At 51.5% G+C, this 26,011-nt stretch overlaps 1 protein-coding gene across 1 annotated transcript; it reads right to left on the bottom strand.

Annotated features, from left to right (window-relative positions):
- Positions 1-888: 888 nt before the first annotated feature.
- Positions 889-24,580, bottom strand: Zswim4 (zinc finger SWIM-type containing 4). Its single transcript, XM_038312756.1, has 14 exons — positions 24,413-24,580; positions 22,565-22,766; positions 19,930-20,286; positions 18,258-18,406; positions 18,031-18,181; positions 16,789-16,956; positions 15,859-16,212; positions 13,766-13,903; positions 13,262-13,516; positions 12,773-12,908; positions 9,736-9,890; positions 7,059-7,222; positions 3,900-3,981; positions 889-2,705 (listed from the first exon to the last, which is right to left on the bottom strand). The coding sequence occupies exons 1-14, from the start codon at positions 24,548-24,550 to the stop codon at positions 1,846-1,848; spliced, it is 3,309 nt and encodes a 1,102-aa protein (XP_038168684.1). The 5' UTR covers positions 24,551-24,580; the 3' UTR covers positions 889-1,845.
- Positions 24,581-26,011: the final 1,431 nt, after the last annotated feature.

Below are 26,011 nucleotides of genomic sequence, written 5' to 3' on the forward strand. Positions count from 1 at the left end.
GAATGTGGAAAGGAACTTTGGTTTGAGGTGTGATATGAAGTCATTGGGTATAGCAGGGCAACATTAGTAGCTGGCAAACCTGTGTGCTACACTCCAGTTCCTTGAGGGAGTATTGTGTGATTGCGAAGGCTGAAGCACTGTTCAAGAAGGTTATCTGCATACGCCAGGATGCATTGCCCAACACGGTGCCAGCGATTCAGGCACCTTCAATACTGAGGGACCTGCTAGGTGGGTTGACTCCAACTGGCTCTTGAGCAAAGGCGCACCACGAGCCTAGACGCGGTCAGCTTCAGTAGTGTCCTACCTCGCGCGCTGCCATAGCAGCGCCCCATAGCGGCCAGCTTGCCACCCCCGCAAGTATCCTCGACTATGACCGAGTTTGTCAGTGGGTAAAGAATACAAAGACCCAAGAATAAGAAAACCAAGACAACGTCCCCGGGATGACTCCATCTGAGACCTGGGAGGCTCATTCGCAGCCCAGGTGCGCAATGGGCATCCCGCTGCGGGCCCAGGAGTCGCCGGCCCGTCAGCTCCAGGCGTCCCCAGCAGCACTCCGTACCTGACGCGACCTCCCGAGCTCATTATCTGGAGCCAGGCGCCCCCTGGTGGTCATTTCTTGCGGCGTCCGGGCCGCCAAGCTGGGTGCACTTTGCTAGAGGCATTATAAGTGTCTGACTCAGAGGTTGTGACTTGCTGCCAGGGAGAGATTGCTCTTTGTGTCAACACATGCTACTGGAGAAAGCCAGCAGCCCTCCTGACCCACTCTTGAAGCTGTGCCCAAAAGCCAAAATGGATTTTTTTTTTTTTTTGTTAATGGAACAGCCCTGGCTCTGGGTGTGTGTGGGGCAATGTAACTCAATCTCAAAGTTAAAAAGAAGTTGTGCTCAGTTTTTTTTTTTAAAAAAAGGAAAGGAATACAGTACGGGATTCAATAAATAAGAAAAAAAGTTACAAAACGATGCCAACTTTTTCCTTAATATACAAGAAAGAAGACTGGTTCATTTGGGGTGGAGGCGATCCCCTCCTTAGGCCAAGGCCTGGGGTAAAGGGATGCCCCTATCAGCAGCCGGGACTCAAGAGGGAGAGAGATGCAGAAATGGCTAAACTAAAGGAAGTGGGGAAACAGAGACGGCCATGTAGAGCGAAAGGAAGACAGGGTGGGATCCCTGGCTGTCTGTCTATGCCTCCCACACAGGTTGGAGGGCAGCCTGGTTCCTGAGTTGTGTATCCAGTTACTAGTGGTGGGGTCCGGGCAGCAGAGAGCTGTCCCCAGCCTACCCTGTGACCTTGGTGCCCAAGACAAGACAGGTCCTGGCTGGACAGAGTGTTTGGGGGTGAGGTATGTGGCAGAGGCCCAAAGCCTCTTGATTCCTTCAGTGGGGTGAGGCATTGACTTGTGCTGGCGGCTTGGGCTGGAAGCGCAGGGCAGTGGACAGGACCCCTGAGCTGTAGGAGGGGATGAAACACACGGGATTTAATACCCTGATGTGACGTCCCCAGGCACCTGGGTGGGCTCTGGAGGATCTGCTATACTGAATTTAAGAACTAATTTCTGGAAAGTTCTGCCTCCAGCCCTTGTCCTGGTAGCTCCGGCTAACCCTGTGAGTTTGGGAGAGCCAGAGCTTGCCTCTTGACTGTGGGGTGCCCAGGCACACCCCTGCAGGCTTCTAGTTAGCAGTATGGCTTCAGACCCTCAGATCTCCCATTGGTCTGCACACTCCTAGGCACACACTTGGAATGGTGTCACCACCTGCCTCCCACATTCCAACACTTGATCCTGAAGTAGCCATGGGCCTCCTGCTTCAGGAAAGCAGGCAAGGGGATACCCATGCTAGCTGCTGCCCCTCAGCCAAACCGCTCCCGAACCAACAGCATTAGCTTCTTCTTCCCCTTGTAGGTCTGCTTAAGGCTCTCTAGGAACTGTGCAAACTGGAGGTGCCCGTCCGGAGCCAGAAGGAAGGTCTCTCGGGCTTTGCCCAGAAACTCAATGAAGTCACCATAGTGACGTGGGCTGATGTGGGTGAGGCGTGAGTGGCTGGTGGTGATGTAGGCAGCTACTGCAGCATCCAGGAGCTGGCAAAGTGGTGCCCTGTCAGTCCCTAGTGGCTTGGTAGCCCTGCGGGCCCCCAGTGGGCCCAGACCGGGTGCCGAGAGTGTCCAGCGGCGTAGGATGTCTGAGAGCATAGGTGCGCAGTGGATGCTGCGGATGATGAGAGGGACAATGGCTGACAACTCGTGCCGCCCCAACGAGTGGCTGAGTGAGCAGGCCCACAGCACGTCGTTGACCGCGGGGTGGCTGTCTTGGTTGAAGGCAATGCTGAGTTGTGCCAAGGCTAATGTGGCCAGCTTGTAGGCCCGCAAAGGTAGGCCTCGATGCTCCATGTATCGTGCCACCGTGAACAGGTGGGCATGGCCGAGGCCACCGGCTGCGGCATCCAGCACAATCTGGTAGGCGGCCTCGAAGGCTGCATGATTCTTTTCACACAGGGTCAGGGCTGGCAAAGCGCAGTTCTGGGGGTCCTTCATGGCGCACTGCAATGCCAACGTGCGGGCACATGCCCAGAGCTCCTCTCGCCCGGCTGTGTCTAGCTGCAGTCGCAACAAAGTGGCATGTGTGGTGCCTGTCACTGCCACAATAGTGACTGCCTCCACCGGGGTGAACAAGGAGTACCAGTTCTTCATGATGCTCATCAGCGCTGGTGGGCCTGGGCGTGAGGAGAGGGAAGGGTGCAGGATGTGTGTCTGTGTGTAAGACTCTGCCATTCCTTTCCCACCCTGCAACCACCAGCTCTAAATCTTCCCAGCATGACCATGCTAAAACTTTGTGTGTGTGTGGGGTCTCACTATGCAGCCTCAATTGGCCTTAAACTCAGAGATCCACCTGCCAGTGCCTCCCAAGCACTGGGATAACAGGTATGGGCCGTCACGCCTAACTGGTCTCATGGGACTGGACAGATGCTCAGTACTGAAGAGCACTGGCTGCCCTTCCAGAACCTGGATTTGATCCTAGCACCCACATGACAGCTCACAACCATTGGTGACTCCAAGGAATACTCCGGCCTTCAAAGATACCAGACACACATGTGGCACACAGATACACACACAGGCAAAACACTCATACACATAAAATTAATTAATTAAAAACAAACAAGGTCTTACAGTCCAGGCTTACCTCAAACTTGCTATGTAGCTAAGGATCAACTTCTGGTCCTCCTGCCTCCACCTCCCACATGCTGGGATTAGACAGGCACCTCCATGTCCGAAGAACACAGGGCCCAGTGCATGCAACGCCTGCACTCTATCAAATAAGCTGCAACCCCTTTCTGCTGGTGCCATGGAGCTGCAGCCAAGAACCTTGCCCCTGCCATGTGATGATCACCCTGTTGCTGAGCCACACTTCTAACCCATGGAGTCTTGAGATAGGGTCGCATTATGAGCGCAGGCTGTCTACAATATGGGGACTCCTGATTCAACCTCCTCAGTGCTCCAGGTGAACCACTATGTCTGCAGAGAAAAATTTTCCTCTGCAAAGAAGCAGGAGTGGCTGGACTTAGAGAAAACCATGGAGGTGGCTAGCATCCGGAGCTTCCTCCCCACTCCTAACTGCTTCAGTCTGGCCAACCATCAGACTGTGTACCTCCATTATCCCATGTGACGCTCCCTCCCAGGCTGGCCTAGAGCTGGCAATGGGGATGGACATGCCTTTTTGTTTTGTTTTATTTGCTTTGAGGTAGAGTTTTACAATGAAGCCTTAGCTGTAGCCCAGGCTAGCCTCGAATTCATAGATCCGCCTGCTTCTACTCCTGAGTGCTTGGGTTAAAGGGCTGCACAGCGTTCCAGTCAGGGCCAGTTTTTCTGGGGCCTGTCTGGTTTCCTTAGTGGCCCCTTCAGGTACTCACCAATCTCCGTGGCACAGCTAACTAGCCAGCGCACCATCTCTCTGCGCCTCCAAGTCATTGTATTCAGTGTCATCCTCATCACCTGCAGGGAAAGAGGAGGGTGGGTCCTCAGAGCCCTGCTTTGCCGGATGGCTTAGGCCAAGGAGGCTGGAGGCAGAGCTACTGCAGCAGACCTGGGTGAGAGCCCTTATCTCTCTGGCCTCAGTTTCTGGCTCTATAGAAGAGGGATAAAGGAGAGATTGCCCAGTGGTTAAGAGCACTGACTATTCTTCCAGAGGACCTGGAACCCTTCCAGCAACCACATGGTGGTTCACAACTGTCTTTAACTCCAGTTCCAGGGGATCTGGCTTCCTCACACAGACATACATGCAGGCAAAACACCAATGAACATAAAATAAAGATAAATTTAAAAATGGAGATAAAAATATAGACTAGGAGGGGCTGGGAAAGGTGCTTAGTGGTAAAGAACACTTGCTGCTCTTGCAAAGGGTGGGAGTTTGGTTTCCAGAACCCACAGCAGGTGGCTTACAACCACTTTTACCTCCAGCTCCAGGGGATCTGATGCCTCTGAGGGCACCAACACACATATGCACATATCCACATACAGCACACTCTCTGTGCACATGTATGCACACATACTCACACATACTCACACTTTAGTCCTAGCACTCAGGAAACAGAGGCAGGCAGTTCGGGGTTCAAGACCAGTCTGGTCTACAGAGCAAGTTCCAGGACAGCCAGGACTACACAGAGAAACCCTGTCTCGAAAAACCAAAAGGGGGGGAAAAGAACTGGGAAGATGGCTCAGTTACAGTTAGTACTTGCCATGTCAACATGAGAACCTGAGTTTGATCCCCAATATCCATATAAAACAGAGGCTGGAGAGATGGCTACTGGTTCAAATGCTTGCTTCGAGTTCAGGTCCCAGCACCCATGTCCCAACTCCAGCTCCAAGGCATGCCCTCTTTTCTGGCTTTCACGGGCACCTGCATGTAACATGCATACTAACACACAAGCACACATATGCACATAAGAATAAATCTTTACGGAGGACCCACCGCATGGGTGCTGTGAAAATAAACCAAGACGACACGGCCGAGGCTCTGCAGTAACACCGACCACCACTGCTGTGACCTTCCAGCCTCTCCCCAAATCCTACTTATAAGGAGCTAACCAGCCCCTCTTTCTGGAAAATTTCATACTTTAAGTCAGAAGACATTTTCCCTGCAGCCTCAAAGCACCTGCCCTCTAAGGGTCCCACCTTAAAGAAACCTCTTACCCATCTGCCTGTCGAGGCCCCAGCTCTGGACCGGCCTCTGTAAGCTTCCACAGTGCTGTCTTCCCCTCACCAATCTCTAGAGCTGTCAGGGTCGGGAAGGACAAGGCCTACAGTGAGAGCTGTCCTAGGCTGTGTGTATGCAGGCCTCGCGTCCACAGAGTGCATGCGCATGGAGGTCGAGAGCAGCCTGGGTGCTGCCGCCCAGGAGCTGCCCGCTTTGTCAGTGTCTCTAAGTGGTGGTGACACACTAGATCCAGCTACTATATCCAGCTGATTATAGCTTTAAATTTTTTTTTCTTGGTTCTGGGGACCTAATTTTCCAAACAAGTACTTTATTGACTGAGCCATCTTGAGAACCACTCTTAGGTTCTTTGGTTTGTCTGGTTGTTTTTGAGGTTGGGTCTGTGGTCCGACTATCTGCAAACTCGGGTCCTCCTGTTCTGTTTAGGATGGAAGGTGTGTGTCACCACACGAAGCTATTTTTCACATACTCCGTCCCTGCAACTATCTGGGGCCCCATAACCAGGGTGATACCTGTCTAGCCCTTCAGTTTCTAGGCACCCTAGGGCCCAGATATCCATGTCCTCTACTGGCTACTCACCCATGGGCTGCACGCAGGCTGGCCTGGTCCTTGCCATGGCAGGACAGTGATATTCAGCTAGAGGCCTGGCAGACAGAGCTCAACCCAGGAAAGTCCCTCTTTGAAGCTGCAAACCCCCAGCTAGCATTACTCCGCATACAGCACTCACTCCCAAGGGTGTTCCTTATTGGCTGACTCTGCCCTATTCATGGTCTTCATTTTATTTATTTAGTGTGGACTGGTGTTCTGTCCATGTCTGTGTGGTGACAGCAGAGGCCAGAAAAAGGCATCAATCTCTGGTTCTGGAGTTATACACTGCTGTAAACAGCCGTGCAGGTCTTGGGAAGCGGACATGGGTCCTCTTCCTTCCTCTCCCTCTCCCTCGATACTTTCTCTGTGTATCTTTGGCTGTCGTGCCACTCACTCTGTAGACCAGGCTGGCCTTGAACTCAGAGATCCACCTGCCTCTGCTGAGATTAAAGGCAGCACCACCACTGCCTGGCTCATGGTTTTTATTTTAACCAAAAGCACCAAGAGGGCAACCTCAGGATCTATTTCTTTCTTTTCTGATTAAAAAAAATTTTTTTTTTTTTTTGGTTTTTCGAGACACGGTTTCCCTGTAGTTTCTAGAGCCTGTCCTGGAACTAGCTCTTGTAGACCAGGCTGGCCTCGAACTCAGAGATCCGCCTGCCTCTGCCTCCCGAGTGTTGAGATTAAAGGCGTGCGCCACCACCGCCCAGCTAAAAATTTTTTTATACTGGGGATGTAATACAGGACATAGTAAAACCCCCAGCACCTAGTCTGTGTTCATATTTTGATTTTTATAGGTTTATTTATTTGAGACAGGATCTCAAATAATACCTCCAGGCCTCTAACTCTCTATATAGCCAGGGTTGACCCTGAACTTCTGATCCTGTCTATACCTCCTGAATGCTAGAATTACAGGTATGCACAACACACCTGGCTTCTGTGGTGCTGAGGCTGAAACCCAGGGCTTCCTGCACACTAGGCAAGCATTCTAGCAGCCCTCTCTGGTCCTCTTCTGACCCCTCTTGGGCCATCCCCTGATCTGCAGACCCCGCCCTGTCCTACCCACCTGGGCCTTCTCCGTCTTTAACCACAGTCCTGGAGATGAGCTCCTTCTCAGCCTCAAACCTAGAGTGACATCTGCCACTCAAGTTTGGTCTGTAACTCCACCCTCAGAGGTGTGACTCCTGTGTCAGCCTTTGCCCCAGGAGCAGGGTTCCCACTCATCTATTCCAGGCCCACAGCACCCTCCTGGTGATGTTATCTGGAGTACCTGCAGCCCAAGCTCCAGTGCGATGCCCAGCAGCATGGTGTCTGGTGGCGCGCTGGCTGGTGTGGCCGTCTTGCAGGCATCCTGTGCCAACTTGAAGAGCAGGGCTGGAGAGTGGATGTTTTGCTGGACGGAGCCCAGGACTGCATGTAGCCACTTGGTGTCTCCTGGGTGGAAGGAGTAGTAGAGGCCACAGTTGGAACACCAGCATAAATGGAGCTGAATGACCTGTCACAGCAATCCTCCACACAGGACCTCGTGTGTATGGCAGGGAACTGGCAGCACTTCTGTGAAGAGGCTGCTTTCTCTGTTTTGAAAGGCTAGGGACGAACCTGGTGTGTACTAACCATGTACTCTACTCAGGAGCTATCTCCATAGCCCAGTGCTGCCTTTACAGAATCCTCAGCACTGTCCTCGACCCCACACTCCCGTCACTCTGCCCTGTCATACCAGTCTGCTCACACTAGTGCAACTCTGCAGGGTTGGGGATGGGACCCAGGGCATTGCACAGGCTAGGTCAGTACCCACCACTGAGTCACTCCCAGTCCACCACTGGGGATTCTAGGCAGGAGCTCCACAACTGAGCTTCACTCCAATCTCCGTCCTTCTCTCGTTCCTCAGACACCACGGGTGGAAACCTGCCTTAGGGCTTCTGCTCTGGCTACAGCCCACTGCCCAAGACAATGGGGATTAAACTGTGGCCCTTTCTCCTTCAAATTCCTGTGCTGAGAAGCCCTGTTGGGACGGGCATCTGGGTGAGGTGAGGTCAGAAGGGTGGGGCTCTGTGTCTCATGTGGATCTGTGTTTTAGCATCCAGTTGAGGTGGGAGTGTGGTTCAGTGGCAGAGTGCTTGGCCTAGCTTCTACAAGGCCTGGATCCCACCTAAGGTACCACAGGAAAAAGACAAGGCTGCCTGCTTTAGTGTCCTACGTGACACCATTACCTTCTTTGTGTATGGTGATCTCTGTTTATTGTCTGCCAGTTTTGTGTGTTCATGTGAGTGTGAACACACGTATATGCATTTATGTGGAGGCTTGAGTGTCATTCCTCAGGCACTGTCCACCTTTTTAAAATATTTATTATTATTGTGTATGGGTGGTTTGTCTGGTGCCTACAGAGGCCGGCAAAATGTGTTAGATGCCCTGGAACTGGAGTTACAGATAGTTTGTGAGTCAATACATAGCTGGTGGGAATTGAACTCTGGTCGTCTGCAGGAACAGACAGTGCTCTTAACCACTGAGATACCTCTCCCGCCTTTTTCCCCCAATATTTTTTTTTTTTCGAGACAGGGTTTCTCTGTGGCTTTGGAGCCTGTCCTGGAACTAGCTCTTGTAGACCAGGCTGGCCTCGAACTCACAGAAATCCACCTGCCTCTGCCTCCCAAGTGCTGGGATTAAAGGCATGCGCCACCACCGCCCGGCTTCCCCCAACATTTTTTTTTTTTTTGAAACAGGGTTTTTCTTTTCTTTTTGAGACAGGATTTCTCTGTAGTTTTGGAACCTGTCCTGAAACTAGCTCTTGTAGACCATGCTGGCCTCAAACTCACAGAGATTCTGCCTCTGCCTCCTGAGTGCTGGGATTAAGGTGTATACTGCCACCACCCAGCTAAAACAGGGTTTTTCACTGGCAGGGAGCTCACAATTAGATCAAGGCTGGGCAAATGGCAGATGCTGGGGATCCTCTGTCTCCCCTTCCCCAGTGCTGCATTGACAAGTGTATGCCATCACACCTAGCCTTTTTTATTTTACTTTAGAGACAGGGTCTTATTATGTACCTCTGGCCAGCCTGGAACTTACTGTGTAAACCAGGATGGCCTCAAATGCACTGAACCACACCTGCCTCTGCATTTACCTCCCAAGTGCAGGGAATAAAGGAAGGTGTACCTAGCCTTAGGCCCATCTTTATATGGGATCTGAGGACTAAACTTAGATGCTCCCTCATGCTTGTGTGGTAAATGCTTTACTAAATGATCTGTCATTTCCCTGGCTCATTTGTTTGTGGTGCTGGGGAGGCTCAGCACTTCACACATGTTAAGGAGGGTCTCTACAACTGTGCTCCAGGGCCTGGCCAGTTGATTATACATCTTCACAGAGCATAGGACTTAATTTTGTCGGCTACCACCTCCCAGCATTGAGCGAAGACACTGCTTGTTCCTTACAGAGGATGTGCAAGCAGTAGTGGAAAAAATAATCTGGTAAAAGAAACAGAGCAGGTATGGTAGGACATGAGACTAAGGGTAGAAGATCATAATTCAAGGCCACTGTGAGCTACACAGCGCATGCCAAGCCAGCTTAGAATTCATCGTGAGACCACATCTTAAAACAAAAATGGGCTGGACAGACAGCTCAGAGGTTAAGAGCACTGGCTACTCTTGCAGAGGACCAGAGTTTGATTCCTAGCCACGCCTAGCACCCACATGACAGCTCACAACTGTCTATAATCCAGTTTTAAGAGATCGGATGCCCTCCACGGGCAAAGAACACACACGATGCACAGACATCTATTCAGGTAAGCATTCATACACATAAAAAATAAGTGAAATCTAAAAATAAAGAAAGAAAATTAAAAACAAAACAACAAAGAAATGGAGGATAAGAGGGGAAGAAATGGAAGAGGAACAAGAACAAGAGGAGGTCAGGGGAGCACCAGGCACCAGAAGGTCGGCTGTCACTGTCCTCACCCTTGGCAGCAGTCAGCATAGTGGAAGCCAGTTCACACTGACGGGTCTCCAGGTGGCCGAGGATGAACCAACGGGGGAAGCGGTTGCTCATGATGGAGTCCAGTGGGTTAGGGTGAGCTTCTCCAGCTGGGAATGTTGTCTCGAGTACAGGCAGCCTGGGACAGGGGAAAAGCAAGCACAGGGTGACTGGGGCTGCCACTTCTTCATTCTGTCCCTGCCTAGAATCTTCAGTGAGGCATTGGAGGGGTAGACCACGGCTCAGTTGGTAGAGTCTGCTAAAGACTCTGGGCTCCATGCCCAGCACTGTAGCAAAAAATGGCTAGAATTTTAATGGCTATTATCATACAGAGAAGATATATATATATGCTGGCAAGGATGGGGAGAAAGAGGAACTTGTTGCAGTGCTGGGGTCTAAACTCAATATTAGAACAGTTGCCTAGTAAGCACAAGGTCCTGCATTTGGTCCTCCGCTCTAAAAACAAAAAAACAAAACAGAAGTTTATCTACAGTTACCATGTGAATTAGTATAACCATCATAGAAAGCAGAAGTTCCTGGGGAAACTAAAAATAGAACTACCATATAACCCAGCAATCTCACTGCTGGGCCATGTCCACAGTAAATAGTATGTCAAAGAGACAAGATGCTACCACAATTCGCAATGGCCACATGTGATAGTCAACACACATGAACACGATGAACAGCTACAGAAAATGTAACACCTACCTACACAGGAATACTATTCAGTCCTAGAACAGAATGCAACACTACCACTTTCAGTCTGGAAGAGGAGGGCATTACATTCACTGAAGTAAGTCAGGCACAGGGAGGAACACCACACCACTTCAGACACAAACGGAAGCTAAGGCAGATAAACAGGCCAGCCATGGTGACCCACATGTGCCCTGGCAGCACTCCACAGGCTAAGGCAAGAAGTTTGAAAGTCTCAGGCCAGGGCCTGGAGAGATGGCTCAGCAGCTGAGAGCACTGGCTGCTCTTACAGAGGACCTAGGTTCAACTCCCAGCACCCACAACTATCGTTGTGGTTTCAGGGGATCCAACACCTTCACACAGACTACATGAAGGCAAGACACCAATACATAAAATAAAAATAAATTACTTTTAAAAAAGAAAGTACTTAAAAAAAAAGTCTTAGCCAGGTAGTGGTGGCGCATGCCTTTAATACCAGCACTCAGGAGGCAGAGACACATAGATCTCTATGAGTTCAAGGCCAGCCAGGTCTACAAAGCAAGTTCACAGAAAACCCCCATCCCATACCCCCCCAAAGAGAGAGAAAGAGAAAGAAAGAAAAAATAAAAATAAATAACAGGTGATATTCTAGAAGGGATGAATAGAAATTATGTTGGAGCTTCTGGTGGGGGGTTGGGAAAAGCTGGATCATAGGTGACAAAATACATGTATGTCTTTATCATCTATCTAACTAATTATCCACACATCCCACTACCATCCATTCTCTTTCTCTCTCACCATGTATCAACTACCTAGGTTTTGAGATCCAGTCTTGTTATGTAGCCCAACCAGGTATGGGACTTGAGATCCCAACTCAGACTCAATGTGCTGGGATTACAGACCTCTGTCATCATCACACCTGGCTGCTAAGAAAATGCATTTAAGATGGGTGTGGTGATGTACACCATTAGTCCCAGCACTCCAGAGGCAGAGGCAGGCAGATCTCTATGAATTCAAGGACAGCTTGGTCTACAAAGTGAGTTCCAGGACAGTCAAGGGTACATAGAGAAACCCTGTCTAGAAAAACAAAAACAGGGATGGAGAGATGGCTCAGTGGTTAAGAGCACTGGCTGCTCTTCCAGAGGTCCTGAGTTCAATTCCCAGAAACCACATGGTGGCTCATAGCCATCTATAATGAGATCTGGTGCCCTCTTCTGGCCTGCAGGCACACATGGAAGGAATGTTGTATATATAATAAATAAATAAATCTTAAAAAATAAAAACAAAAACAACCAAACAAAAGAATATATTTAGCTAAGAGTGGTAGTACACATCTATAATCGCAGGGGGATGGAGAAGGATCTAGAGTTCAAGGCCAGCCTTGGCTACTAGAGAGTTTGAGGCCAGCCTAGGCTATATGACTCTGCTTCAAAACAAAAACAAACCCCATCAGAGGGCCAGACATTGTTTAGATGCCCTGGGAATCCATCAGTTTGTGACAGGAAGGAGCTATGTGTATGCATATACACCCCTGTATCCTTCCCTCCTCTCGCTGGCTCCCACCACACTGGGAGCTCCGAAGGTACATTTCCTTTATGTGAGCTATCACAGAAGAGAAAGTGATGACGTCACTCCTGCAGATGTTCTGGGCACCAGTGTGCCCACAGAGAGTCAACAAAGGTTCACTCAGCAGCCCAGGTGACTGCCTGGAACACCCCTCCTACACAGCCCTTCTAAGCTCCCTTCCACTGTCTTGAGCATCTTTCTGCCAGGTTCCCTTGAAACCCTGCATATGAAACTGCAGCTTTCTGTCCAAGTCCTCCCTCTTTCTGCTCGTCTCCCATTTCCTGAAGCACCATCTGCACAAGGCGGAATGCACTAACTGTTTTGCTGATACTGCAATTACAACCACTATTTGGTTCAAAGTTAGGGCACATGCATTTGTAGAATGACTTAATGTTGCCACTAACCTATGCATATTTTAAACATGAACAGAAATATTAACTGCAGGAAAAACAGACATGTCATATGTGCAATGCTGGGCACTGACCTCAACCTTAGAACACCCAGGCCAGCAGGGTACTGCTACATCATGACCCCAGTTCAGGAAACCAGCTACCCAAGTCTCCACTGAGCCGCAGATAGGCTGACACAATCCTCCTAGAAAAGGTCTGCACTTTGAGCACGCGTGTGGCCTGTAGCTGTGCATCATTCTCAAGTTCACCATATTACACAATTCCATTTAACAGAGAAACACTCTGTTGCATGGGCCGCGGACCTCATTAACCAGACTGAGACCCAGCTTGGAGGTGGGGCTCATAGCTCCTCACTCCCTTCTCCTGCCCTTACCTCATGGCTCGGAGTGCCAGGCGAAAGGCCAGATCTGGGTCGTGGGGCAGCAGCGCAGCGAACAAGTATCGGGCACAGGTGTGCATGGGTACGCTCTCCCGGAAAATCACTTCGCCGAAGCCACTGAAAGGGCCTCCTAAAGGGACAAGGTGACCTCAGTCTCCACTATCCCTGAGCTCCAGATACATTTAAAGGAGCATAAGAGGGGTCCCTAAGCAACACCGCATGGTGAAGAATGAAGCTACAGAATGAGGAGGCGCTCCAGCCCCAGCAGCAGCAACACGGGGAGAGGATTTAGCAATGAGCCAATAGGGTCAGAGCATGGGCGGGGCTAGAATATGGGGCGGGCTTTACAATGTGGTGGGTTGACAGGTTTTAGCATCAGAGTAGGCTTATTCTTTGGATGGTGGCGGAGCAGAGCAAGGCCATGAGGCACGACCTCACACCTAATCCTATAGGGCTATGAGTATTGGCCGAGACCGGACTCACCTTCCAACAGGAGCCCAGCCTGCTTGCGCAAAACTTGCACCAGCCGCTCATCCAGCTCCACCTTCTCCAGCAGGGCCAGAAGCTGCTCTTCATTGCGCACCACTTTGTCCTGGGCATACAACCCCTCCGGAAGGGCCCGCTGCTGCCCTAGCCCCAGCAGTGCCACTTCCAGTGCCAGAGCCAGGTAGGACTCTCCAGGGCTCCCTGGCACTGGCACGTGCTGATAGGACAGCTTCCGCTTCTCTGTGGCCAAGTCTAGGGGAGATGCATCCAAGGTCGCTGAGGTTTAGATACATTCCCACCCTTTGGCCCCAAGCTGGAGAGAGGTTTAGGGAGAGTCCCAACTTTCTTAGCTCCGGCCATGGCCGCCTCATTTTGAGAAAGCTAAGCCTACTGGCTCCTGGCCATGGGAGGACACACAGACAAAGCTAAGCTTGCTATGTGACAATATCTGGCCAAAAGAGTGGGTATTGGTCCTCCTGCAGGGGTCCTCGGGGTGAGTACCTGGGTAAAGAGAGTGAGGCTCCTCCTCCAGTCGACAGGCCTCCAGGAGTGCCCTGCAGAGGCAGCCAATGGGATCCAGGGGATGGCCCACCCAACCTTCAGTGCTTGTGAGGCAAGTAGCACCTTTTTGGAGCAGTTCTGTATGGGAAGAGGTGGGCTCTATGCAGCCACCCACTCAACTCTGGAGGCTTTTTCTCCCACCCCACACCAACCCTCTGTGCTATCTGCCAGTCTGTGAGTTACCCCCTCTTCCTGAAACATGCAAAGCAGTACTCTCTTCTCCTAGCCTTACCCCCTCCCCATCTCTGCAGCCAAGCTCAAACACCTTGGAGGCCCCTCAAGGGGCAGTATGAGATTCTTCTATGATAGACACCTGAATGCCCTGTAAGGCCGCTCATCCACTGACCTCCCCTGATCTTGGAACTCCGCCTGTGCTGTTCCCTAAGTCATCTGGAGATTAGCTCTGACACCTCCATTACAGAGTCCATCTCTCCCTTACACACTTGTCAGCATCACTGCCAAGAACTCAGAGAGTGGCTTCCTTCTGTCCTCAGATTTAGGCACAACATCTTTTCTTTTGTTCAGGGTGCTTGTGTGCATGTGGTATATGCATGTGCACATGTGTGTGCATGCCCCATAGATATACTGAGGATAAAGTTCTGGGTTTGGAGCCTTCTTCCAGCCAGCTCTATCTTTTGCAACAGGAGCTCTTTGGTGAACCTTCAGTCCTGGAGCCCACCTTCTCAGCCAAAATGGCTGCCAGCAAGACCCTACGATCTGCCTGCCTTCAACTCCCAGCCCTGGGAGACAGTGACATGCCCAGCTTTTATATGGGTAAAGGGTAAACAAACTCAGACCCTCAGATTCTCATGAAGCACTATCAACCAGCACCTTACCTACTGAGCCAATTCTTGGCCCTGCTTTTTTATTTTATTGTATTTGAGACAGGTTCTCAGATGGTCTAGACGGGCCTTGACCTCTGACTTTGAAGTTCTGACTCTCTCGTTTCCCCTTCCTGAGTACTAGGGTTAGAGACATGGGCCACCATACCCAACTTATAAAGTACTAAGGTATAAAATACATGCTAGGTAGGCACTCCACCAATGAGCCACACCCATAGCCCTTTTGTTATGTTTCAAATCTTTGTTATATTTGAAACACAACTCAATTTGTTGCCATGTTTACAAGTGAGCAAATTCTACAACTAGTCTATTCTTCAGGCTTCTCTCTTTCCACCCTACAACCATACTCTTGAGGGTCATGCTGTGGAAACCTGCCTACTACAGGGTCTGGAAGCATTTACATTTCCCAGCCTCCCTTGCATGAAAAGTGGATAAATAATGGGAATGCTACCATTACTCTGTGGCAGCTGCCCTGCGTGTGAATAGTGGTGGCCAAGGCAATGTGCAAGATGAGGTTCTGGTGGCCAGTTGTGGTGTCTTCTGGGAACTGGCTCAAGAGCTGCACATACCTGTTAGCACTTTGGCCTAATTCTTACTCTTTTCTGTCCTTTTTCTTTTGTTGCTGGGACTGAGACCCAAGGCCTCAGGCATTAATTAATAAGATGCTTCTACCATGGCTGTTTTTGTTTTGGTGCTGGAAAGATGGCTCAGAGATTAAGAGCACTGGCTGCTCTTCCGGAGGTCCTAAGTTCAATTCCCAGCAACCACATGGTGGCTCACAACCATCTGTACTGAGATCTGGCGCCCTCCTCTGGTGTGCAGGGATACATCGAGGCAGAATGTTGTATACATTAAAAAAAAAAAAAAAGATGGGGTTTCTCTGTGTAGCCCAGGCTGTCCTGGAACTCACTCTGTAGAACAAGCTGGCCTCGAACTCACAAAGATCCGCCTGTCTCTGCCCCCCGAGTACTGGGATTAAAGGCATGCACCATCAATGCCCGGCAAGACTTTACCATGTAACTGCACCTGACCCATAGAATTCTCCCACCACACAGTGCTTCAGTTTCAACCAGCACTTTTTATGATAAAATCCTTTCTGTCTATGATACAGAGAGTGAGAGCTAGGTGGTACCCAGACCTTCTTTGCCATCTCTTGGACACCTGGGTCCTAGAGCCTGTGCCCTCACTCACCTTTTTTTTGCTGCTTGTAGTTCTCAAGCTGGTGTCGCCGCTGCAGCCGCAGAGTGTTGACTATGGCACATGCGAGCCGCAGAGCCTTGTGGGGATAACCATGGGCACGCAAAGTATCCACCCGTGCACAGGCAGTAGGGAAGGGCTCACCCAGCCAGATGGGGTGGCCCTGAGGGTCAAAGGTTGGTTTGTCACCTCCCATATTGCCAGTGAGACTTGGGCCACAGGAATCACTGGCCAGGATCCTCTGCAGGTGGCTGTCATTCCAGTGCAACTCCCCAGCCTGCAGTGCTCGGCTGAACACTGTACGACGGGGACTGGTGGCTGTCACCTCCTCCTCTTCATCCTCTGAGCCTGCAGGAGGGGTACCCCGTGTAGTAATGGTGGTGCTGGTGAACAAATTTTAGCCAGCTTCTCCCACCAGGTGCCAACTCAGGGTTCTACCCTAGGCAGGTGGTGGATATGAATTCTTGAAGCAAATCTTCCAAGGGAAAGTAGGGGCTGGCACCTGTCACAGCACTGGCACACAGGTTACGGACATCTCCTTCCTCCCCGCTAGCCATTCTTGTTCTGTCTCCCCTCAGTCTCTTTGCTTCTTTCTAATCGCTCTTGCTTTTCCTTATCTCCCTCTTCACTTGTCTTGCCCACACCCGCGTCGCTGCCCCTCCCATCCCACCGCTGTTGGGCTCCTGTCTTTTCCTGTCCGTCGTCTCTCTTTTGCTAACTGGAGGTCCAGCAGGCTGTGTCACCATCCTCAAGGACATCATTACCTCTGCCCTTAGCACTTGCTCCCTTTGGCTGGAAGGACAAGCAGTGGGGCCCCTTCCATGTCTCCTACCCTCTCTCTCTTGGGACAGGGTAACTGTGACAGGTTGAGCTGTAGTGAGTTGTGACGATTTTGTCAGAAACAGGTGGTAGGCCTTCTCTTACCTGTCCTGGAGGTCAGAGCAGGCTGCGGGCCGGGGACGTCAAAAGAGTAGTTGCCCTCTTCCAGTGGGCATACCTCTAGCTTGTCCCATGCGCCAAGCAGCTGCAGCCAGCCTGAGCGCTCATCTGGTTTGCAGTGGGGGCTCAGAATGACGCAGACCCACAAAGCCCCTGAAGAGCAGAGAGAGGCTCAGCATCTAGGTCAACATCATGAACACAGGCTAAGAAGCAACTGCTGCAGCCTAGGCACACGTCCCACCCTGAACATGGGCTGCAACTCAGTGTCTCCTCACATTATGGTAAGGAAATAAAATAAAATATGGCCAACGAGAGGGGAAAAGTGCTTGTAACCAAGAATAATGATCTGAGTTCAGTCCCTCGGACCCACATATGGAAGGAGAAAACTACGCCCACAAGCTGTCCTTTGACCTCCATGTGTGTACTATGGTATGCCCATACATATACACACAAATATAAATAAATGTAACTTTTAAAAAGAGAAAGAAACTGAAATATGGGAAACAAACTCCACTCGCCCTGGTCACACCAATTTAAGTCAGGGCTCAAGCCCGGGTTTGGTGCCTCGCGAGTTGCCTCTCCCCCACTTTCCACATGCCTCTTATCATGACACAGGGCACAGCTGTAGTGGTGACTACAAAGCCCCAGCACCTGGGAGGTGGAGAAGGAAAAGACCAAGAACTCAGGGTCATCCCTGGCAGTACTGTGAGCTTGAGATCAGCCTGGGTTACACTGAGACCCTTTATAAAAAACAAAACAAACTGTACAGAAAGGATATGCATAGACTCTCTGTAGACACTATATGGTTTTATAAGGGTCTTGCGCATTCCAGATGTTTGTGTCTTAGAGGATTTGAAACCAATCTTCCAAGGACATCAAGGGACAAAACTGTACAGTACTTAAACACCCATGCATGGATGCATCCTCCCATCTACCCACCCATTCATGCATGTATCTATCTAGACTTGCTGAAGATGGAATTCATGGTCTCATACATGCTCAACAAGCCTGCTACAACTGAGATATATCTCCAGCTCTAACCATGTAATACTACACCCAGAAGAGCCAAGAGCCAGATTTTGTGTCTTGTTCTCTCTGGGAGTTCCAGGACCCAGTAGGGTGGCCAGCATGCTGGGGGTCTTAGTGTTAAGTGGAGGGAAGATTTGGGTACAGATGCTAATGAGTGGGAGCCGGGGTGTGGGTTTCACCCTAGGGTCTAGGCCTTACCCAGCTCATCCCACAGCTGCCGGCACTTGTCTGTCATGCCAGCACCCTGTTGCCGCCACAGGGCCAGGCGAGGGTCCTGCAGGAACTGCTCAGTCATGAGGATTAGCATGCGTGCCCCATTAGAGTCCCGTGCCCGCAGCATCTCCCGCACCTATGCAGAGTAGCAGGAGGTAAGAAAGGGAAGGACACAACAGGACCTCTGCCCTGTCCACCCCCAGCCTTGGCACCTTGCTGAACATGGAGCGCAGCTGCTGGCTGGCCCCATAGTGGCCACCATTGGACAGCAGCTGCTTCACCTGCTCCTGGATCTGCTCCTCATCTAGATGCCAGCAGTTGGCATCTTCTGTGCCCGCACCTGCCGTGGGATCTGGAGCACCTGGGGTGAACAAACAAGTGTAGAGTGAGAGAGAGGGTGTCAATCCTCCCTCTGTCCACTCCTCCAAAATCAATACTCTGTGCTTCCAGAAGCGACCCCACCAGGGCTTCTGTCTGGTCACACTGGCCATCCACCTATTAACTCACCACCAGTACACTTGCCGCTCACACTCACTCATTCACCCTTTGCCCATCATCCCATCCATCCATATAACTGTTCATGGATACATCTTAGCTGGGCGGTGGTGGCGACCACCTTTAATACCAGCACTTGGGAGGTAGAGGTAGATGGATCTCAGTGAGTTCGAGGCCAGCCTGGTCTACAAAGGGAGTTCCGTGACAGCCAGGGCTGTTACACAGTGAAACCCTGTCTCCAAAAACCAAAAATAAATCTGCTCATTGGCTCATCCATCTGTCCATCTGCCTAACTGTACCAAACATTACAAGCCCCTCCATTCATTTAGGTAAGCAGTCCATTCTTCTGTAGAAACTGTTTGTATCCACTTGTCTACGCATCTTCACAAACCCCCAGCCACTCCTCCATCCTCTCACCTGGAACACCGCCCATCCATACTAGCCAGTTTCTATGCATCTCTTCCCCTCCACACCAGTTCCTCCATGCCCACAGCCTAGTCTGACCACTCAAAATACCCACCTCATTCATCTGCCAATCAGCCACGTTGTCCACCCACCAAACTACTCCAGTTCACACATATGCTTCCCTCAAACTCACATGTTCCTCCCAAACACCTACCCATCAGTCCCTGGTGTATGCACCTGTTTTTCTTCTTTCCTTCCCTTTTTTCTTCTTTTGAGTTTTCAAGATAGGGTTTCTCCTGTATCCTTGGTTGTCCTAGAACTAGCTCTTGTAGACCAGGCTGGTATTGAACTCACAGAGATCCACCTGCCACTGCCTCCTGAGTGCTGGGATTAAAGGTCTGCACCACTACTGTCTTGTTTCTTTTCGTTTTTTAAGACAGGGCCCCACTCTGTAGCTCCAAAGGTCGTCCCACTCTCCTGCCACTGCACTCAGCTACCCATCTGCTCATCCCCATGCCCTTCCATGACATCAGCTCCCCCTGGTGATGACTCATAACCTCCTGGAACCCACATAACCCCATGGCCCACTACTCATCTACCTGCTATATTCCCACCATTATAGCCAAGCAAACCAGCGGCAGATCCTCCCCAACACCTCCTAGACCGATCCATAACTCGCCATGACACTTACCTTTCAGCCTTTACCCTGGAATTCTGAAATACCCCACGCTCTGTGGGGCACCTCACACTAAGATTGAACCCTCCTGCCTTTGCACATTGCTTGACTTCAGGGTGTCACTGTGTTTCAAGCTACCTCAGCCTTCCCAGTCCTGAGATGACTGGCCTATGCCCTATTTCAGGTGCCCTAGGGTCAGACTCCTCCAGATGTGCCTCTCTCTAGGTGTGTGACATCCCCCAAAGCAGGACATGATGGTACCCACTCTGCCGGCCTCTGCATCACGGCCCCTCCTTCTCTCCACTCACCATGAACCAGGTTGATCTCAGAGCCCAGAAGGAGGATCTCATCAGCAAGGCGCTGGGCAGTGGGTAGCACCTCAGTGTGGTGTGCACTGATGAGATACTGGACGAACTTCTGAAGCTGATCACGGTTCATCTGAGAGAGGGTCTCAGAGATGGGCAGCCGCAGCTCCACCTGCTGTGCATGGCGGATGCGGTACAGTGACAAGGCCACCACATGCGCACAGTAGAAGAGGTCTCGGTTGTCACAGCCACAGCTCACAGATGTGATCTTGCAGCGGTCAAAGCTGATGGAGACGTGGTAGAGGTGCTCTGGCTCTCCTGGGGCCCCCAGTTCTCGGATGTTCCCACTGAGGTGGAACCCTAAGAAAAACACACACTGTGGACCGGATCACCCCAAGACCTGGATGCACAGCCCTGCTGAGAAAATCCAGTGCAAAAGTTTCATCATCTGTCCAGATGCAGCGACGACGATCTCCTTGTGCGGTTCTAATAAATGAATGAGTTACTTATGATAAGCACTTAGAATGACTTGACATAAAGTTAAGTCTCAAATAAATCCCTATTTTCTTGAGGGGGGTGCCTCAGTTGTTCTTTGCCTTGTTTATCTTTTTTTTTTTTTTTTTTTTTTTTTGAGACAAGGTTTGTCTATGTAACTGTTTCATATAGAACTGCTATATAGACCAGACTGGCCTAAAACTCACAGAGATGTGCTTGCCTCCTGAGTGCCAGGACTAAAGGCATGCACAACTATACTGGGTTTCCACCTTAGTTTTGAGACAGATTGTCCCTGAACATGAAGCTAGCCCCTTTGACTAGGCTAGTCATGGAGATCCTCTTGTCTCTGTCTTAGTGCTGGGGTACAGGCATGCAACACTGTGCCTTGCTTTTACACAGATGCTGAGCACCTGAACTTAGGTCCTCTTGCTTGAGCAGCAGGCATTTAACCAAATGAGTCCTCTCCCCTGTTCCTTTGTCCTTATTCTAATGATCACTAGATAGTATTATCAGTGTAAACACAATGTTTGAAATGCTTTAGGTTGAAAGCCCTTGGTTGCTATGGTTACAACTGAGCTTTAGAAGCTCTGAACTTCCTGAGAAGATGCCAAAGGCCTGTGGCACTTGAGGGCAATGGGATGATGGAGCAAGTTCTGGGCAGTCCTGAGTGTCTGTCAGGCTCATCCGACTGGTTGGGCAGCCTGATGCAACCTGCGTCATGCAAGGCACGGCTTCCTCATACCAGGGACAGCCATGGGGCCTGTGGCTAGGTTATGCCCAGGCAAAGGGGTACAAGGCTGCCAGGCAGGGTCACCACAGCTGAGCCATGACCTGCTACCATGGGAAGCCAAGAACTGTCTTATTCATTTTTTTTAGCTCAAACACTACTACCCCTCTTCTAAGCTTGATGCTAGGTCTAAGGCCTTTCCCTCATCTTCCTCCCTGTTTCCCCAAACCCAGCCTTCTCTGCTCATTGGGCCCACTGCCTGAGGTCTGAGTCCACTCTCACGGCCTTAGCCTTGTCATTTGCTCCATCAGCACATAATAGTTGTGCACATTCATGATATACGATGTGGTAACTCAATAGGATATACAATGCATGGTGCTCAGATCGGGGTAACTGGCTTTTCCTGCTCCTTCAACAGTGATTATTTCTCTGTGTTTGGAAGCTTCCAACTTCTTCCTTTTAGTTCTTAATAAAATACACAATAAATTTTTGTCAACTATAGTCACTCTACTGTTCCATATGTGGCTGCAAACCTTTGATCACAATCTTTTCCAGGACACAGCTGCCCAACTTCAAACTCTCTGACACAAAATTTGTGTGACTGGTTTCTCCCTGGGTCCAGCCACTGAGGCCTATGATCATCCTGTTTAGCACTGAGACAGGGTCTTACTATGAAGCCTCAGTTGGCCTATCTATTTCTGCCTTATGCATGTGCTATCACACCGGGACCACTTTGGTTTTTGAAGCAGAGTTTCACTGTTTTGTCCAGGGTGGTCATGATATGAGACCTTCTGGTCCTAGCCTTCTGAGCACTGGGGTTACAAGTGTGTACCACCATGTCTAGCCTTAGCATCATTTGTGCCATGCAACACAGATGCTCCGTCTGAGGTCGGGAACTGGCTCTTCCTTGGGATTAGTCCTCTGACCCTTCCTGAGACCCTGCTTCTTTCTTTTTTTTTACCTCTTCTATTCCTCAGCTCAGCTGTCTGAGGTCCACTTTTCCCCTCCAGCGCATAATCCTGTCTCCAAGGCCGGCGTGAAGCCCAAGTTCTCCAACAACTGTCATCATGTCTCAATCCCTCTAGCAGGCCCCTCTGAGATCCAACACCAACTCCACCTGTCCTCTTCCTTACCTGGGTCCTCCTGTCAATGCCTGTTCCTTCTTTACCCCACTTTCTAGTTCACCTTCCTCTCCCCGAGTCTCCTGAAGTTCTGATTGATCTCTGACATCTACCATAATATACCTAGCTTTATATAGTAGGTATTTAGTACCCCCCTTAAACTAGGCTCTTACTGTGCAGCTTAGGCCGCCCTCTCCATCACTAGCCTCTGCCTCCCCAGTGCTGTGCCTGAAGCAGGTGGACTGGGAGCTCCCTCCTCCATCCCGCCTCCTCCAGAACAGAGATGCTCACTCACCCACTTGTAGCACTCGATCCACAGCCCCACTCTGCAGCAGGTGCAGCCCACGGGTAAATGGCACCTGGGTGTCCTGCTCGCCTTCTGGGGCCTGGTAGCCTAGTGATGAGTACATACAGATCTCCCGCTCACTTCGTGGAAAAGACCAGAACACAATGCGCTTCTGAACTGGTTCCGGCACCCGGGTGAACCGCTCCTCCACCTGTGGGAAGAGCTGGTGGGTCAGGAACCTGGGCTGGAACCCTGGCCGTGCTGTTTACAAGGCTCCCCTGACCTCTCTGAGTCTCTGTTTTCCCACAGGTGAAACAGGAATGTGAAAACCAACCATCCTACAGAGACTGGGGAGATAAAATGTATACACCAGTGAGTCCTTGAAAAGGTGGTACACCCTGAAATCCCAACTACTTAGGAGGCTGCACTTGAGCCAAGTAGTTCAAGGCCAGCTTGGGTAACACTGTGAAAGTCCCAGCAACAAAATAGCTTTCAATACAATAGTATTTACTTACAATAGTGCCTGGCTCATAGTTAGCACTCTACAAGCTTTTACAGCCAGTTTCCCAGGGGTCTGGGGTTAAAGCCCTTCTATAGCTTGGGCATTGAGGGGAGAAGAAGTTAGATACAAGTATAAGAATAATCAAGGACATGAAGTCCTAGTGCTCTCTCTGTTCAGCTTAGGGATGGCTTCTTACCCTCACAGGGACACAAGATGCTGAAACCACAGCACAGGGTCAATGTCACAGCTTCGGGGTTTCTCTGGGTAGCTTTGGAGCTGCCCTGGAACTCGCTCCGTAGACCAGGCAAACTCATCTCTTCAGGATCTCTAAGCCAAGGAGCTCCAGCTCCCAAGACCAGGTTCACCCTGGGGTTTCTTCCCCTGCCTCTTCCCTGAGAAAAGCCCCTAGGAGGGAGGGGCTGCTTGAGGCTGTGTTCTGATCTGAGCTGGCTAGTCACCGGCTGGGCGCCCTTGGACAAGTTTCTCAACCTCTCTGTGCCCCGGTTTCCTCAATGTGAGAGCAGCTCCCAAAGGGTTCCCGAAGCTCTGCAGAGTTCTCTCAGCACCTGGCGGAGCCACGGCAGATCTGTGGGCGCCCTGACGATGGTTTTAGGGTTATTCTGAGCATGTCACACAGGGTGAACAGCACAGAAGCCCTACCCAGGTTTCCAGGAGAAGGGGGAGTCAGTGACTGGGCTGCTGACAGTTGGCAGATGACTAAGGAGGGATTTCCCGGTCGTGAATCAGCCTGTTCCATCCACAGTCAGCCGAAACCCACCCGTCCTAACTCAGGAAGAGTTACCGAGCACAGAACACCCTCAAAGTCAGACTAGAAGTCGCCGGTTTGGGACTGACGCCCGTACCCTCCCATCTCCTTGGGGGACACTAGGACAGGGGAGAGGGGGTTTGCGGGGTTCCACCCACAAGTCACAGAGTAGGGGGTTCCAGGTGTTCAGGCCCAGGTACCCCAATCTTGGCTCCCGAATGACTGGAGGGAGGGGGAGGAGGGGTGGGAGGAGGGGCACAGAGCCCTTCCCTCAGTGACCCTGCCTCTTGTCCCACAGTGCGGGTATCTGGGGAGGCCAGGTGGGTCTCGGGGATACAGGGGCGTCTTGGGTAGGCCCTGCAGAGACTGGGGTCGTCTCCCTGGAGGGCGGAACAGGGACTCGGAAGGCAAGAATGGAGCAGTGCGAGTCTCTGGGCAGGTGTCCCTCTCAGGAGAGAAGCGGCCTGAATGGGGACCGGGTGGGCCGCGGGCGGAGAGGCGCGGGGCGCGGGGCGCGGGGCGCGGGGGGGTGGGGTTGGCCGCTGGGGAGGGGGCGAGGTGTGAGGCCTGGGGCAGGCCGGGGCCTCACCTGCTCGAAGGCCCAACTCTCGGCCACCCGCTTGGCGCTGAGGTCCAACAGCGGCTCGGGGCGGCCGCGACGGGCCCCGGTCCCAGGCTCGTCCCCCGCGGGGCAGCCCCGGCTGCGCTTGGCCGCCGGGGGCTCCATCCGGCCGAGCCGGCCGGGAGACGCGGCCCCTTTAAGACTCTTCACAACAATGAAGCCGTCTCCGCAGCCGCTGCCTCCTCAGCCGAAGCCCCGCCCCCGTCGCCCTACCTCTTCCTCACCATTGGTTGTCTCTTCAGACCCGCCTCCTAGGTGCCGCTGTTCATTCGATATAAGTCATGTCCGTCTTTCCCGTGCCATCCAATGAAAGGTCGCAGGGCGAGGCGCTGTCCATCACGGAGCGGGATGAACCAATCAAAGCGACGGGACCCCACGGCTCGGCCTTTTGAGGAGTTTCGGGGCGGCCCCACGTTCATTCACAACATTCCTCCCCCGCCCCCATGGGCCGGCCTACGAGCCTGGAGGCTGGGGCTGCGCCTACACACGGCTTTGTTTACGGAGGGTCGCTTCCGGGCGCCGAGGGGCCCCGGCAGACGTTCTCTGCGCTGTGTGACCCCAGAAACTCACGCAGCCTCTCTGGGCGACCGTTACAGTGTGGGTGTCTTAGGAGCCGGCTGCGGCCGGCACAGCCTTCCTAGCAGCCCCGTGGGCTCGTCACTTACGGGTTCCTCTTGAGCTGCGAGCTAAGACACGTTCTTCGTCCGAGATCTGAAATTGCCCGTTGCGACCATTTCGACCCATGAGAACGGCAGTTTCGTTAAGTTCGACTTAATGCGTGTCAAATGCCCCACCTCGAATCGGGAAGCCAGCCACCGTCTTCTCCACCCTGCCCCATGACATAAGAGAACCCTGCGTTTTCCTACCCTCGCGGCCTCTCCACCATCATTTATTCATCCGGTCCAGTATCACACTCCACCCTCCTCTCCCTTCTCTCAGCAAGGTCTCATTATGTAACCAGGGCTAGCATCCTGATTGGAGAGCCTCCTGCCTCATCCTCCAGAATGCTGGGATGCCAGGTTTGTGCTGGGGTAATCTGGGCTCTGAGCTCCATGGAGCGATATGCCCTGGGGGGACACGGAGCAGCGCCCAGCATACAGTAGACACTCCTCCATCCTGGACCTGTTGACCCAGCCACTTTATGCTGTGATTCCATTTAGTTGACTGATCCTGAAAGCAGGAAAAACCCAAACTGGACCCCAGAAGCCGGCTAGGAACTCTGTTTCCCCTCCAACTGTCTGGCAATGGTCCATTGTTTCCTTCTGGACCTACCCCTTACCCCCATGATGGCAACCAATAGCCGCTAGGGGGGTCTGTGAACCCTTCAAACAGGGCTGATTCAAGTGGGGTCATAGGGTAGGAGTAAAGATCACATTGGAGGAACTGGAGAGATGGCTCAGGGGTTAAAAACAGTGGTTAATCTTCCAACCCAGAAATTTGGGTTCGATTCCCAGAACCAACTCATACTGCTCATACTGCCCTGATCTCAGCTCCAGGGGATCTTACATCCTTAGAGGGACCCTGTCTCAATAACAACAGCAGTGGTAGTAATGTCCTAGCAATCAT

This window comes from Arvicola amphibius, chromosome 15, assembly GCF_903992535.2.
Source record: "Arvicola amphibius chromosome 15, mArvAmp1.2, whole genome shotgun sequence".
In the NCBI taxonomy this organism is placed as follows: domain Eukaryota; kingdom Metazoa; phylum Chordata; class Mammalia; order Rodentia; family Cricetidae; genus Arvicola; species Arvicola amphibius.

Coding starts and splice junctions, on each gene's coding strand:
- Zswim4 (XM_038312756.1), bottom strand. CDS start 24,550: ATGGAGCCCCCGGCGGCCAAGCGCAGCCGGGGCTGCCCCGCGGGGGAC. Junction 22,767..24,412: donor AGAGTTGGGCCTTCGAGCAG/GTGAGGCCCCGG, acceptor CTCTTCCCACAG/GTGGAGGAGCGGTTCACCCG. Junction 9,891..12,772: donor CTGGCACTCCGAGCCATGAG/GTAAGGGCAGGA, acceptor CCCCTGTCCCAG/GCTGCCTGTACTCGAGACAA.